Source organism: Sceloporus occidentalis, unplaced genomic scaffold, assembly GCF_023333645.1.
Source record: "Sceloporus occidentalis isolate IW3139 unplaced genomic scaffold, rSceOcc1.0.p SCAF_4, whole genome shotgun sequence".
In the NCBI taxonomy this organism is placed as follows: Eukaryota; Metazoa; Chordata; class Lepidosauria; order Squamata; family Phrynosomatidae; genus Sceloporus; species Sceloporus occidentalis.
In genome coordinates, this window is record NW_028316984.1 from 82,482,247 (window position 1) to 82,494,975 (window position 12,729).

General features: G+C 43.9%; 1 protein-coding gene across 3 annotated transcripts; it reads left to right on the forward strand.

The window, feature by feature from the left end:
* The first annotated feature begins 996 nt into the window (after positions 1 to 996).
* On the forward strand, positions 997 to 9,141 carry POLD4 (DNA polymerase delta 4, accessory subunit). 3 transcript variants are annotated; one of them, XM_089520582.1, is made up of 5 exons: positions 997 to 1,130; positions 2,556 to 2,689; positions 5,170 to 5,271; positions 5,897 to 6,008; positions 7,423 to 8,383. In XM_089520582.1, exons 2-5 carry the CDS (start codon positions 2,593 to 2,595, stop codon positions 7,445 to 7,447), a joined length of 336 nt encoding a protein of 111 aa, XP_089376708.1. In that variant the 5' UTR covers positions 997 to 1,130; positions 2,556 to 2,592; the 3' UTR covers positions 7,448 to 8,383. The 3 variants fall into 3 exon arrangements, with proteins under 3 accessions (XP_089376708.1, XP_089376706.1, XP_089376707.1); XM_089520580.1 differs by having other exon boundaries at positions 998 to 1,130; positions 8,293 to 9,141; XM_089520581.1 differs by lacking the exon at positions 997 to 1,130 and adding an exon at positions 1,501 to 1,591 and having other exon boundaries at positions 8,293 to 9,141.
* Positions 9,142 to 12,729: the final 3,588 nt, after the last annotated feature.

Here is a 12,729-nt window from a genome sequence, read left to right on the forward strand (position 1 = left end):
CAAACGCAATCATGGGGTTTAATGTTATTGCATGATAGATTACCACATGCAATTTCGGGCAATGGGAAGCTATTTTCGGGCAATGGGAAATCAGTTCGAACGCAATTCGAATTCACAAAAATTCGCTGAACTAGCAAATTCACGTGAATGTGTTCTGGCTCCATGTTCTTTTCATTCGAAATTAAGAGAAATTCCTCCTGTGTGATAAACTCAAGTGAGTGGTGCCTCATCATGATGCGGCCAAAGTACGACAGCTTCAGTCTAATCATCTTGGCTTCCAGGGATATTTCTGGTTTGATCTGCTCTAGGACCCATTTGTTTGACTTCTTGGCTGTCCCTGGGATCCCCAGCACTCTTCTCCAGCACATCCACTTCTCCAATGAATTAATTCTCTTCCCATCCGCTTTCTTAACTGCCAAGCTCTCACATCCACACCTGGTGACAGGGAATACAATGGCTTGTATGATTCTAACTCAAAGGTGGTACAGGATCTTTTTGTGTAGTACATCCATCGGTTGGGCACCCGTTTCTACCCAAGTCTGTGCTGCCCACTTAGCAATAGCAAGAACAAATACTTAAGCCCTCCCTATGCGGTTTACAAAGTGTAAGCTAATTGCCCTCAACAAACTGGGTACCCATTTTAGTGACCTTGGAAGGATGCAAGCCTGAGTTGAGCTTGAGCCCTTTCGCTGGTATTGAACTCGCAACCTTGAGGTTTGTGAGTGGCTGCAGGAGGACAGGCACTCACTCCCTTCTTTCAGTGGTTCTCAAAGGTGCTACAAGATCCCTGGACAGACTGATTTCCCAGGCTAACAGGGCTAGACCTTTGAATGCTGCCACTATGGAAAGCACCAAGTTTGGCCAAAGGGAGTGTAAACAGAGTCACAGCGCAAGGCAGGCGTGGCGGGAGCCCTCCCTAAGAAGCACCAGCATCATCAGCAGGAGGAGCCTTTCCTCCTCGCAGGGCCTGTGCCTTTAAGGCAAAGCGAAAGTAGCTCTGTCACTGGAAGACAGCGCCAGCAGCAGCAGCAGCCAGCCCTTCCTCTCTCTCAGCCTGCTGGGCTCCTGTCCCCTCTTCATCGTCCACCCGAGACCCAATGATCGCGGGTGCAGGTTTGGGATCCTGCCCGGTAAGGAGGCATCGGGCCCACAACAAACTCTCCCCAGGGAGTCTTCTTGCCAAAGGAGAGCAGGATTGCCCAGCCGTCCTCCTTTTCCAGGACACGTCCTCCAGGCCAGCCTTCCTCCATTTGGAACATGACCAAGAAGCCTGGCTTTACATTGCTAGCCTTGATCCTGCCCTCCAGTTTTCTTGAAGGGCCCAACATTTTTTGGGAGGATGCCTTGCCTCCTCTCCCTCCCCCTCCCCCGCTTTTGTGACGATGACATCTGGTCAGCCAGAGTCTGACCCCGCTTTAACTGCCCTGGCCCCATCCTCCAGAATCCTGGGATGTGTAGTTTGGTGCGGCCCCAGCACTCTTTGGCAGAGGAGGCTACAGACCTAGATGGAAGAGATCGCTTGCCATGCAGGAAGCCCCAGGCATGGAAGTCTCTTGCAAGCTGAGAGAGTATGGTAGACTGGCTTCAGCATGTATGTATGCAAATATATGCATGCTTATGAGAAGGCAGAATAAGATAGATACTGCTTGCAAATCCCAGGATTCCATAGGATGGAGCTGCTTTTCTTGCTGCTGTGTGCCTTCAAGTCCTTTTCAACTTATGGTAACCCTGAGGCAAATTTACCATGGGATTTTCTAGGCAAGATTTGTTCAGAGGAAGTTTGCCACTGCCTTCCCCTGAGGCCGAGAGAGTGTGACTTGCGTAAAGCCACCCAGTGAGTTTCATGGCTGAGCTGGGCATTTGTTTTATTTTATTTTATTTTTATTTATTAGAGTACTTCTACCCACCCACCCCTTTCAGCCCTAAAGGTTATCAGAGTGGCTTACAATTATTATTTTTAATTAGACAATTTTGAATTGGAATTGAAAGGAATTGAGCGCCCTCTCCAGAGTCCAACCCTCAAATCATTACGCAATGCTGTACGGTGCTTAAAGTGGTGTTATCTACAGGGGAGATGCACTCCAAGGCACTGTTTCCTTGGGAGGGCTAGAAGCAGTGCTGATGGTCAGAACAGGCTGAGGGGAGTGATCTGGGCAATGGTTTTCACAAAGAGTGCCCAATGTTGCAATTCTGCCCAGTTGGCAACTGGTAGACCCTCTGCCAATTGTCTCACGGGGATTCCAGGTAGAGAAAGGACTCTGAACTGCCTCAGGATTAGACTTTGCATATCCATACCAGTCCTGCAAAGTGCAAAGAAATATATAAGGGGAACATGGCCTCTGAGCATGGAAAGAATACCCTTCCCATTTAGTAAAGCAAGGCTCAGGAGCATGTTTGGGGAGGAACTTCCAGGTGGGATCGTGCGACTGTCACCCAGGTAGGCATGTGCCCAAGATACCACTTAAAAAAAAGAGAGAAATTAGGCATCTGAAGTAAAAACACAAAGCCAGGAGTTGATCTAAAAGTCTCTGCTTCTCTTCCTTTCCTTCATGTAGAGCAGTTGTTTGTGCTCCCTGAGCATCGCATGGAGCCATGGGTAGAAAGCGACTTATCACAGATTCATTCCAAGTGGTGAAGAAGAGGAAAAGAGGGAGTAAGGAAGAAAAGGAAAGTCAGAGCCCAACCCACAGTGAGTATTTCTACAATAAGCTGAGGGGTTATTCAGATGCTGGAAATAATAATCCTGGTAGAATATGGGTTGAACCTTTGTTGTTCACATGCATTTCAAATGCAGCTGAGTACGTTGAGGGAGGCTGCCAGAAAACCCACTTAACCCAAAAAAAACCAATCTTGAATTCCCCCCCCCCCCATGTTTTCCTAAAAGATTTGCATTGTCAGCTGTGTGAGTAACTGATGCAAATAAACCTAGGATAAAGTTCTGCATGCCTTGGATGGGTTTTGAATACATCAGCATCATCGACTCCATCTGTATTCGCAGAGCTGACACATGGGAGCAACAGAACTTGCAGAGATGTGGTTCCAATTAAAAAAAACAGAATGCATGAGTGAGATTATTTGCATAGTTGTATAAAACGCCCTGATATCTGAATAACCCTGGAGTGTCCTGCTTAAAATCATATCTTCTTACTGCCAGGAGTGGCTTCTTGGTGATCAATGAATAAACTTTAAAAGTCCAGGAAATGTAGCTGAGGTGTAGACATACATGAATCCTTTGAGAACAACAAAATCTCAGTTCTTACAAGCACACTATCCCCTTTATTGATCCATGAGCATGACTTGCAAAGGGCCTGTAGCACTGGCTCTCTTTCACATCACCTAATACTAGGGCATGCAAAACTTGGAAATTATATACTGCAAATATGGTGGAGGAGAAATGCTCCTTTAATTTTCTCTCTCTCTCTCTCTCACACACACACACACACACACACACACACATATATATATATATATTAAAAATGAAACAATGAGCTTAATATCTTCTTTGGAACATGGCCCCATGGTGATGCAGAGATTCATCCCCCTCGACTGGGAAATTCAAGATGGCTCCAAATGAATAACACTATTCCCAAATGTATCAATGGGGGTATACTACATATATGACATGTCTAACACATGAATGATTATTGTGAAAACAAACTATAGAACTCTTTTCAAATCACCTTCCACAATATAAATGGGTATGTATAACTGAGAAAGAAGGAAACCCTGTCTTCCTTTGGTATTTGACATGTGGAAAGCTATCTATAATTGGCAGTGCAGATGCAATATCACTGCCACTGTACCCTTGTTTGTTTGGGTGTTCTCCATCCAACATTAGGCAACGGTGTTAAAAATCATACAGGAGGGGGGAAATTATGACGATCTTAGTGACAAACCTGCATTTTGTCAAGATGTGGCTGTTCTCAGTTCAGGTGGTATGGAGGGAAATTCATGGAGGCAGGACCCTCATTCTTCTGGCAAATATGGATAATCCAGAAAATAAAATGTAAGTTCCATTACCAAGATAAGAAGAAATGCTCCTCTTGAGATCCAGTTGTCTCCATCCTTTGTGAAGGTTTTTGCATTAGGAAATGTTTTTAGGTGCTGTTTTGGTAAAACATGCCAAATGTATTCCAGATTTTTTAGAAATTTTGTTGGAGGTAGAAACGCAAGTGGCAAAGTCCCTGTCCATTGGTCTCTTTATGATTCCTCTGATGTGGCTAAAATGCAGTATCTTACATCCAGGAAACATATCCATGGGTAGCTGTGTTGGCCATGTAGCAAAGTGCAATAAAATCCCAAATCCACAAGTTTATAAGTTCAACCAAAATGCACAAAAATTTCAAAGCTCCACTGGCTTCTTCATCAGGCAAAGGTGTTAAAAATCATACAGGAGAAAAAAATATATATGATTATGTTAGTCACAAGCCTGCATTACTTAAATTTTATTTCCTGGACTACCCACATGGCCAGAAGGAAGATGGGCCTGCCTACATGAATGTCCCCTTCCTGCCATCTGAACTGAGAACAGCTACGTCTTGACAAAATAATTTTATTTTCTCAGTTCTCTTTCTTTCTTTCTTTCTTTCTTTCTTTCTTTCTTTGGGGGGGGGGGGTTAACAAGTGTATTATGGTTGCTTAAAGCTATGTAGAACACACAAAAACAACATAATTTTCTGTGTTCTACTAATGTAATATTTGTTCTGTTTTTACTGGCGGGTGGGTTGCCTACTTATCAAACTGGCAAAACTCAAGAGGTTCCTTATAGCTGAGGTGTCCCTTGGAGTTCAAGACTTTATAGTGCCATTTGTAGCAAATAATAAAAATGAAAAGTTTAATTTCTAATTATATTCTGAAATATGCAGCACTTTTAATATTAAAAAAGGTAAAGGTATTCCCCTTTGACTTTTATGTTCCTAAAGCAACACAATGACTTTCAATCTCTATTTTTTTAATGTCACCTCTCTTGCATTTTTCTGAAAAATCTACATAAAAAAAATTCTCCCATGACTTCAAAATTTCTGTAAATTTTACATCTCTGGATTTCTGTTAAATCATGCTAGCTGGGGTATTCGGGGAGTTATAGTTCAAGTTCTGTGCATTTCATACAATAATTCATTAGCCAGTGCTACCACAGGATGATGCTAATCTGTGTTGTTTTATAATCAGACACAGTCCAGGCAGAATCTCCCTTGCAAGATACTGCGCAGCCAGACCAGGTGGAGCTACTGAAGCAGTTTGACCTCAGCTGGCAATATGGTCCCTGCACTGGTAAGAATTACAAGTCTCTTCACCACTAAACCTATGGACGCATCTTTGAAATGAATGCAGCAATTCACCATGTCTTCCCATTGCCTTTCTCTGTGCTGCTGAGTATTAGATTATGAACTCCTTTGGGCAGGAGCTTTCCCACTCATTAATGTGCCATGCACAAAGATTGTTGTTGTGTGACCTCAAGGGGTTCCCGACTTATGGTGACTTTAAGGTGAACCTATCAGATTCCTTACCTTTGCCTTCCTCTGAGGCTGTGTGTATGAGCTGCCCAAGGTCACCAGTCGGTTTTCAAATATTTGTTGTGTGCCTTTAAGTTGTTTCCAACTTATGGCGAACCTAAGGTGAACTTATAATGAGGTTTCCTTAGGAAGATTTGTTTATCGGTTTTCCATTGCCTTCGACTGAGGCAGAAAGTGTGAGACTTGCCAAAGGTGGGTTTCATGGCTGAGCTGGGAATCAAACCCTGGTCTCCAGTCATAGTCCAACATGCAAACCACTATGCCACACTGTCTCTATAGTGCCTTACAAATCATCCAGAACAAGGGACAGGACCCTTCATTCTAAAAAGAAAAGTTGCTCTTGACACGTCAGCTCCTGTAATCTGTTTTTGCTTTGTTGACAGGAATCACCCGCTTGCAGCGCTGGGAGAGAGCAGAGTTGTTGGGCCTCAGTCCTCCTGCCACTGTGAAAGAATTGTTGTTGAAGCATAATCAGGATCCCCTTGTTATATACAGGTTAGTATAGACATTCCTCTGCCCCTTTCATTCCTTAGGACTAGGTGAAAGAACTTGCCTTTGTAGCAGTTTTTGCATTGGGGGGTTACAGGCCCCAGCTGCCCCTCTCAATCCAACTGGGCAATGGATGTCAAGCCATTTACTCCCTCTTTTTGGTCACTTCTGGCTTGAGGTAGAGGTTGGGGCAAATGTTTGGCCTCTGGCCTGCCAAGGTTGTCCACTCTTCAAGCAGAAGGTTCAGTCTGGGAGAGCAAGATGGTTGAGGTTAGATTGCCAATGAAGACTGCAGCAGGTAGTTGCACCAGTTATAGCACTACGATTCAGCTTTAATTGCCATGGCTGCCTCCTGTGGAAAACTGGGATTTGTAGTTTGGTCAGAAGCAGAGCTCTCTGGTTAATTCGAAATACCTCTCCCTAAACTACCAGTCCCAGGATTTGATGGACTGCAGCCATGGCAAGATAGTGCTGTAACTGCATAGTGTGAAAGAGGCTCTGGACAGTTTGTATTCACTTTTATAAATGGGTACAGTACATTCCAAGGATACTCTGACTTTGAGCCAATGGAGGTATGAGGTCAGCAAAATAAATCAATAAAAACCCATGATTAACCCTGAACGATAAAAAGACTTGCAATGTCATTAATGAACACAATCCATCCCCCTTTCCTTGGAGCGCCTGCCAGTATTTTTGATAGGAACTCTGTTGACCGCATCACGGTTAAAAACTTGTACTGGTAAATGCTGCATGTTTGCCCAGCCTCAGCATATGTGTCAGGCAGCCGTTCCACTCCTCATGTCTGCCATTCCTTCACCTGCTTGGTGCAACTCCCAGTCTGTGAATTTATTTAGTATAATTTCATCTGAACTATAATTGAGCACCAAAAGACTTATTGTTGCATTAATACTCAGCTTGTATTAAATCTAGCCTCTTTTAGAAATCGCTCAAAGGGACAGCTTCTAGTTTTTGTGTGTATTGTTCAGCTTCTAATTTTGGAGTATTGTAAGTGCATGTGGGCCCTGGGGCTAGAAAGGCAGTACATGCCTGCACTAAGTGCTCCCAGAACAATTAACACCCAAGTTTATGGGAGTGATCACATTTCAAAAGAACATATAGATAAATGTAGATCAAGAATTATTTCCATACACCATTTTTGTATGTTTACTTTTTGCCTCATTTCCTCCTCCGCTCTGGCCAAGGCTTGCTGGCCTTGAAAACTGAGAACCTTGGGACAGTCTCTGCCTCCAGATGGATCACTTGCTTAACTTGACCATAAAATTTTGTCTGATCTGAGGCCGCCATTGTGGCACTGGAGGAAGCCTAGCCCATCTCAGCTGTTTGGCATGGGGTAAAGGCATGTTAAGATGTCAAAGCTAGATTCTCCAGAGTAACAGTATTCCACATTCCTTCCTTGCAGCTTGTGGTATGGATACTCCATGTGAGAAGAGCAACTGGTGGTTTCCTGGGCAGCAAAGGAGTTCCTGCTGGCTTGGCATGATAGCTGTATGGATAATTCATTCCTGTAATGGACATTGTTTTGTGGTGGGAGGCCATGGCCAGGGGAAAATGCCAAGGTTCCCTGCTGGTCTCCAGTCATGGTTCTGTCCTCAGCCTGTATGTCTACAATCAGTCCAGGGCTTATACTAAACTGGCTTTTGCTACTTTGAATAAAAGTTTGTTAGAGTGCTAATGTGGTCTAGGCCAAGTTAAGATAGTATTTGTGACTTGTGAGTCCCTGTCTATTGTGGCAGCCAAAACTCAGACCCAGGATGAATAGTTCTTAAAGCCAAATTAGCTGCGGCACTATTTTTCTATTAATGTTTTATTACATTTTAAAATTCATTCCCTTTTTGTAACCACCCTTGGCTGTACAGTAAAGCTGATTGATTGTTGCAAATGATGCTGAAAGGAGGAAATGATTCCCCAGGGCTCTGTCTTGGGTCCCCGTCTGTTCTCTCTATACACACTGTCTCTAGGTAAACTCATCAGTTCTTTTGGTTTCTCCTATCATTTGTACACCGACAACACTCAGCTGTATCTCTCCACCCCTGACCTTTCTCCAAGGCTTGAACAGCAAGTTTCTTCTTGTCTGACTGCCATCTCTCAGTGGATGCGGCTTCGGCGCGTGAAGCTCAACATGTCTAAGACTGAGCTTCTCGTCTTTCCACCTAAACCCGCCCTTCATTATTCCTTTTCTGTTTCTGTCGACGACACTTCTATTCAACTGGTTCATCAAGCCTGCAGTCTTGGCTTCATTTTTGACTCTTCTCTGTCATTTATTCCCCAGATCCAGGCCACCGCCAAGACTTGTAGATTCTTTCTCCACAACATTGCCAAGATCCGTCCATTCCTCTCAATCTCTACTGCCAAGACTCTGGTCCATGCCCTAGTGGTTTCGCGACTAGATTATTGTAACCTCCTTCTAACAGGGCTTCCTCTTTCACACCTCCATCCTTTAATCTCTGTCCAGTATTCAGCTGCCCGTATTGTCACATCCGCTTGCCGCTTTGACCATGTTTCTCCTCTTTTATCCTCTCTTCATTGGCTCCCCTTCCGCATCCGGTACAAGCTTTTGTTACTGACTTTCAAAGCCCTCCATGGGTTGGTCCCTCCTTACTTATCTGACCTTCTTTCTCCTTACATTCCTACTCGCACCCTCCGCTCTGGTAGTCAAGGTCTCCTGTCACAGTGTAGGACTACCACTGCCCCCTCCCGAATTCGTCCCTTCTCACTTGCTGCCCCTTACTCCTGGAACCTTCTTCCCCCACATGCACACCTCATCACTTCTCTACCCAGTTTCAAAACTGAATTAAAGACTATATTGTTTAGAGAAGCATTCCCAGAGGTGAGCCCCTCTCTGACCCAGGAAGCCTCCTTTTAACCATCCATCAAGAAGCCAAGCCCTTCCTCCAGTCCATCTGCCTTGGTCCAGGCCTCGGAGGTGGAGAAGATCTGCTGGACCTGATCCTATTCCCCACCACCACTCCCTTCTCCTTTTGTGTCGTGTCTTTTAGATTGTAAGCCTGAGGGCAGGGAACCGACTGACTAAAAAATTTATGTACAGCGCTGTGTAAATTTACAGCGCTTTATAAATAAAGGTTAATAATAATTAATAATAATAAATGATTAACTCTTACCAGGCTTTCTTTTTGTCTTATACATTACGGACTAGGAAAAGCTGCTGTGCAAAATTGGGAAGATAGTTATTGACAGAGACTCACACAGATACCAGGATTTGGTGGGGACATCTATCAGAACCATTGTTAAAAGTTTACGTAAGTAAGACATAGGAACTAGATGCAGAGGCAAGATACCATGGACTAACCCTGTAGTATCCTGCCTGCAGATCTGACCCAATTGTATGCCTGGGTTGATGCTTTGACAGGCAGGTATTCACATGCCTGGTGGCCACCAGACCTTGAAGCCACCACTGTTGCATCCCCTGGGAAAGCTCCTGCTGTGGCCTGAAAGGATAGAAACAGACTGCCTATAAGTCGAAGGATTTCATGGCCAGCCTCCATAGTTTTTTGTGGGTTTTTTGGATGATGTGGCCATGTTCTAGAAGAGTTTCTTCCTGATGTTTCACTAGCATCTGTGGTAAGCATCTGAAGATGCCAGCCACAGATGCTGGCGAAATGTCAGGAAGAAACTCTTCTAGAACATGGCCACATAGCCAAAAAAAAAAAAAAAAAACCCACAAAAAACTAAAGACTGCCTAGAGTCACCCTTGTGGCCAGGCACCCCCTTCCAATGTCACAAGCTGCGACTAGAGCCTTCAGAGTGAATGTGACAGTGGCAGCAAGTAAAATGGCACAGGACTGTGTGGTATGCTGGCTGTTGCAGCTGAGTTTCCAGGAAACTCTGCTACAAACAGCTGGTCTTTTTAGACTATGTTAAGGGCCTTTTGGGGCCAGGTTCTGTCTTGAATTGCTGAATTGGCATTCGGACTGGCTGATCCTGACCCATGGGTATTGGCCTGCATCGTCCATACAATACACCAGGCTGAGGGGAACATTGGCCTTTTGGCTCATGCATTCAGCCCTGTAGTGGGGAAAAATTAGAGATGTAACTTTGAAATTACAAAAAGAACACACAAAAGCCGAAAACATTCCTTTAATATATTTGAGAACAAAAAAAGAAAACACGTTCATGTATGCTTTCATTAAAAAAAAACTTTGCCTGAAGAAATAAAATAATCACAACCCATGAGACCAACAACTGATAGAATGCCATTCTTGGCTTGAAAGCAAACAATGGAAAGTCACCACACTATCACCAAAGAATAAGGGCACAGTTATCTGGGCATACTGACACAAGTTTTCTGCCAACAACAGAATGGCATAGGGGTCGCTTACAATGAAAGTTTCTTTTCAGCAGTAGACAGAATGTATTATACTCTGGGTTAAGTCCTCCCATTCACCAAGAGACAGGACCTCTGTAAATCTATCAAATTCTCTAACCAGTTTAAAAAAGAAAATTTCCCAGTTTAAGATAGCAAACTCCAGTGTAGGAAGAAAGATTCAAACATGAAATAGAGTAAGCATCAAACCCATCAGTGACATTCAAACTGGTAAACTGCCCTCTGTCCATTGCTAAAAATAAAATTCCACAGCAAGAAACATTCGTTTTCCCAGGACTGGAGGGAGGTATGCTACTCTGGGATGTAGCAAAATGGGGATGCCAGTGGACTTCTTACAATTTACAGTGATTGCCTTTCTGCGGAATCTTCCTGCCAAAGGAGGTGTCCATGGAAGCATATTTATCCAACTCAGAGTAGCAAATAAAGTGACCACATAGCTGCTTGACAAACATTCATCAATGTAGTGGGGAAACTAAATGCAGATGATACAGCTCCACTCATAGGGGAACGGGCACACCATTCTACAAGAATAGTAACTGATACAGTTTGGTAATAAAAGAATTTTTCTTCCCCACAGAGCCAGGATTGAAAGACAAAAATATTCTGAAACTAATACTTTCCATGCGTAAGAAATAAACATTAGTAGAATTTAAAGTCATAGACATTTTAGTCTCCATTAGTATGCAGAAATCTTAAAGCATTTTTGAGATTGAGAGGAAGGTGGTAGCATAAACTTTCATAGACTAAATCTACGTCATCAGATGCATAGAGTCAAATACTTAGGGACAGACATTTACAGCTATGATTGAGCAGGCTATGTGTGTGAATAGCAATAGAAATGTGAGACTTGTGGGTATGTTGCTGACAATTCAGTTTTAATTATGGTTATTGGAGGACAAAGATGGGAGGAAAGATACTGCCTAGAGCCAAGGTGAATAGATAACCACATGAATGGTGGCAAAACTTTTACCCATGACTAATCTTATTACAGAACAGACCAAAAACAGGAAAATGTGGAACCTTGCTCCCAGCTCCCAGCTCAAGCCATGCAGACATATTATCAATAAACTAAAGTTGGCCCTCCGTATCCACAGATTCTGCATCCACGGATTCAACCATCCATGGCTTGAAAACATTTGATTCCCCCCCCCCCCCCGCAAAAAAACCTTGATTTTGCCATTTTATATAAGAGACATCATTTTACTACATTATTATATATAATAGGACTTGAGCATCCACAGATTTTGGTATCCATCCAGGGTCCTGGAACCAAACAGCAGCAGATACCAGGGCCCCACCATACAATCTGTTCTGGACAATAATGCTGCCCTCTCAAGGGCTCTTGGTGGCAGGCCTTTGCTTGCCTACAGACAGCCTCCCAATCTGAAAGTTACTTATCTACAGAAGGATACACAACACACATAGGGAGACAGGTGCAAGACTTTGCCACAAACCCAGATGCCAACTTTGCCCACACATCTACTTGGGAAATGTCCTTATTGGACCTAGTCACATCAACCACAATATTAGAGGTCCTTTCATTTGCTCATCTTCTAATGTGGTATATGCCATCCTCTGTCAACAATGGCCTTCAGCACTCTACATTGCACAAGTAGGCCAGTCTGCATGAGACATAAATCTGAACATAAATCAGACATTAGGAACAGGAATACACAAAAACCAGTGGCAGAATACTTCAGTCTTCCTGAACATTCCATCCTGGACCTCAGAACAGCAGTCCCTGAACAACAAGAACAACAACAAAAAGCCTACAGAGGAACACAGGAAAGAAACAGCATAACTGAAATATACCGTATATAATCGTGTATAAGTCGACCTCATGTATAAGTCAAGGTGGGGTTTGAGGGCCGACATTATGAATTTTAATATGACCCGTGGATAAGTCGAGGGTGCAGTCACAGTCCCTCTGCTCCACTGGCCAGTGTTAGGTTTTTTCCCCCTTTGAAAAATGAGGAAATTAACAGCCCTCTCTTCCTTTTGTCCAGGAAGACTGCCCTTCCCTCCCTGCCTCCGTCCCATGGAGCCATCCCTACTTCTCCCTTCCTTCCCTCGCTTGCTCCTTGGCCCCTTCCTCCCCCCTCGGACTCTGCAGGATGAGGAGCCAGGGTTAGGGATTAGTTTCTTCCTCTTTAAAAAGATGAGAAGAGCTCTATGCTAGCTACTCAAGCAGTGGCTGGGAGATTTCACCAAAGAAAGAGACCTTCTTTCCAGCTCCTTTTTCTTTTCCTGAGTGGCTCCAGTGAGTAAGTGTTAAGGTTTCTGCTCCTTTAAAAGCCTTTTCCTTGCCTGAAGGAACCGATGCTCCACGAGCATGCAAGCCAGCCCCTCTCAGGGAAAGGCAGC

What these genes read in the sequence shown, in the direction of transcription:
- POLD4 (XM_089520580.1), top strand. Translation starts at nt 2,593, where the DNA reads ATGGGTAGAAAGCGACTTATCACAGATTCATTCCAAGTGGTGAAGAAG. An exon ending in GCAATATGGTCCCTGCACTG is followed by an intron (nt 5,272 to 5,896) that starts GTAAGAATTACA and finishes CTTTGTTGACAG; the next exon opens with GAATCACCCGCTTGCAGCGC. An exon ending in GATCCCCTTGTTATATACAG is followed by an intron (nt 6,009 to 8,292) that starts GTTAGTATAGAC and finishes TTTATTCCCCAG; the next exon opens with ATCCAGGCCACCGCCAAGAC.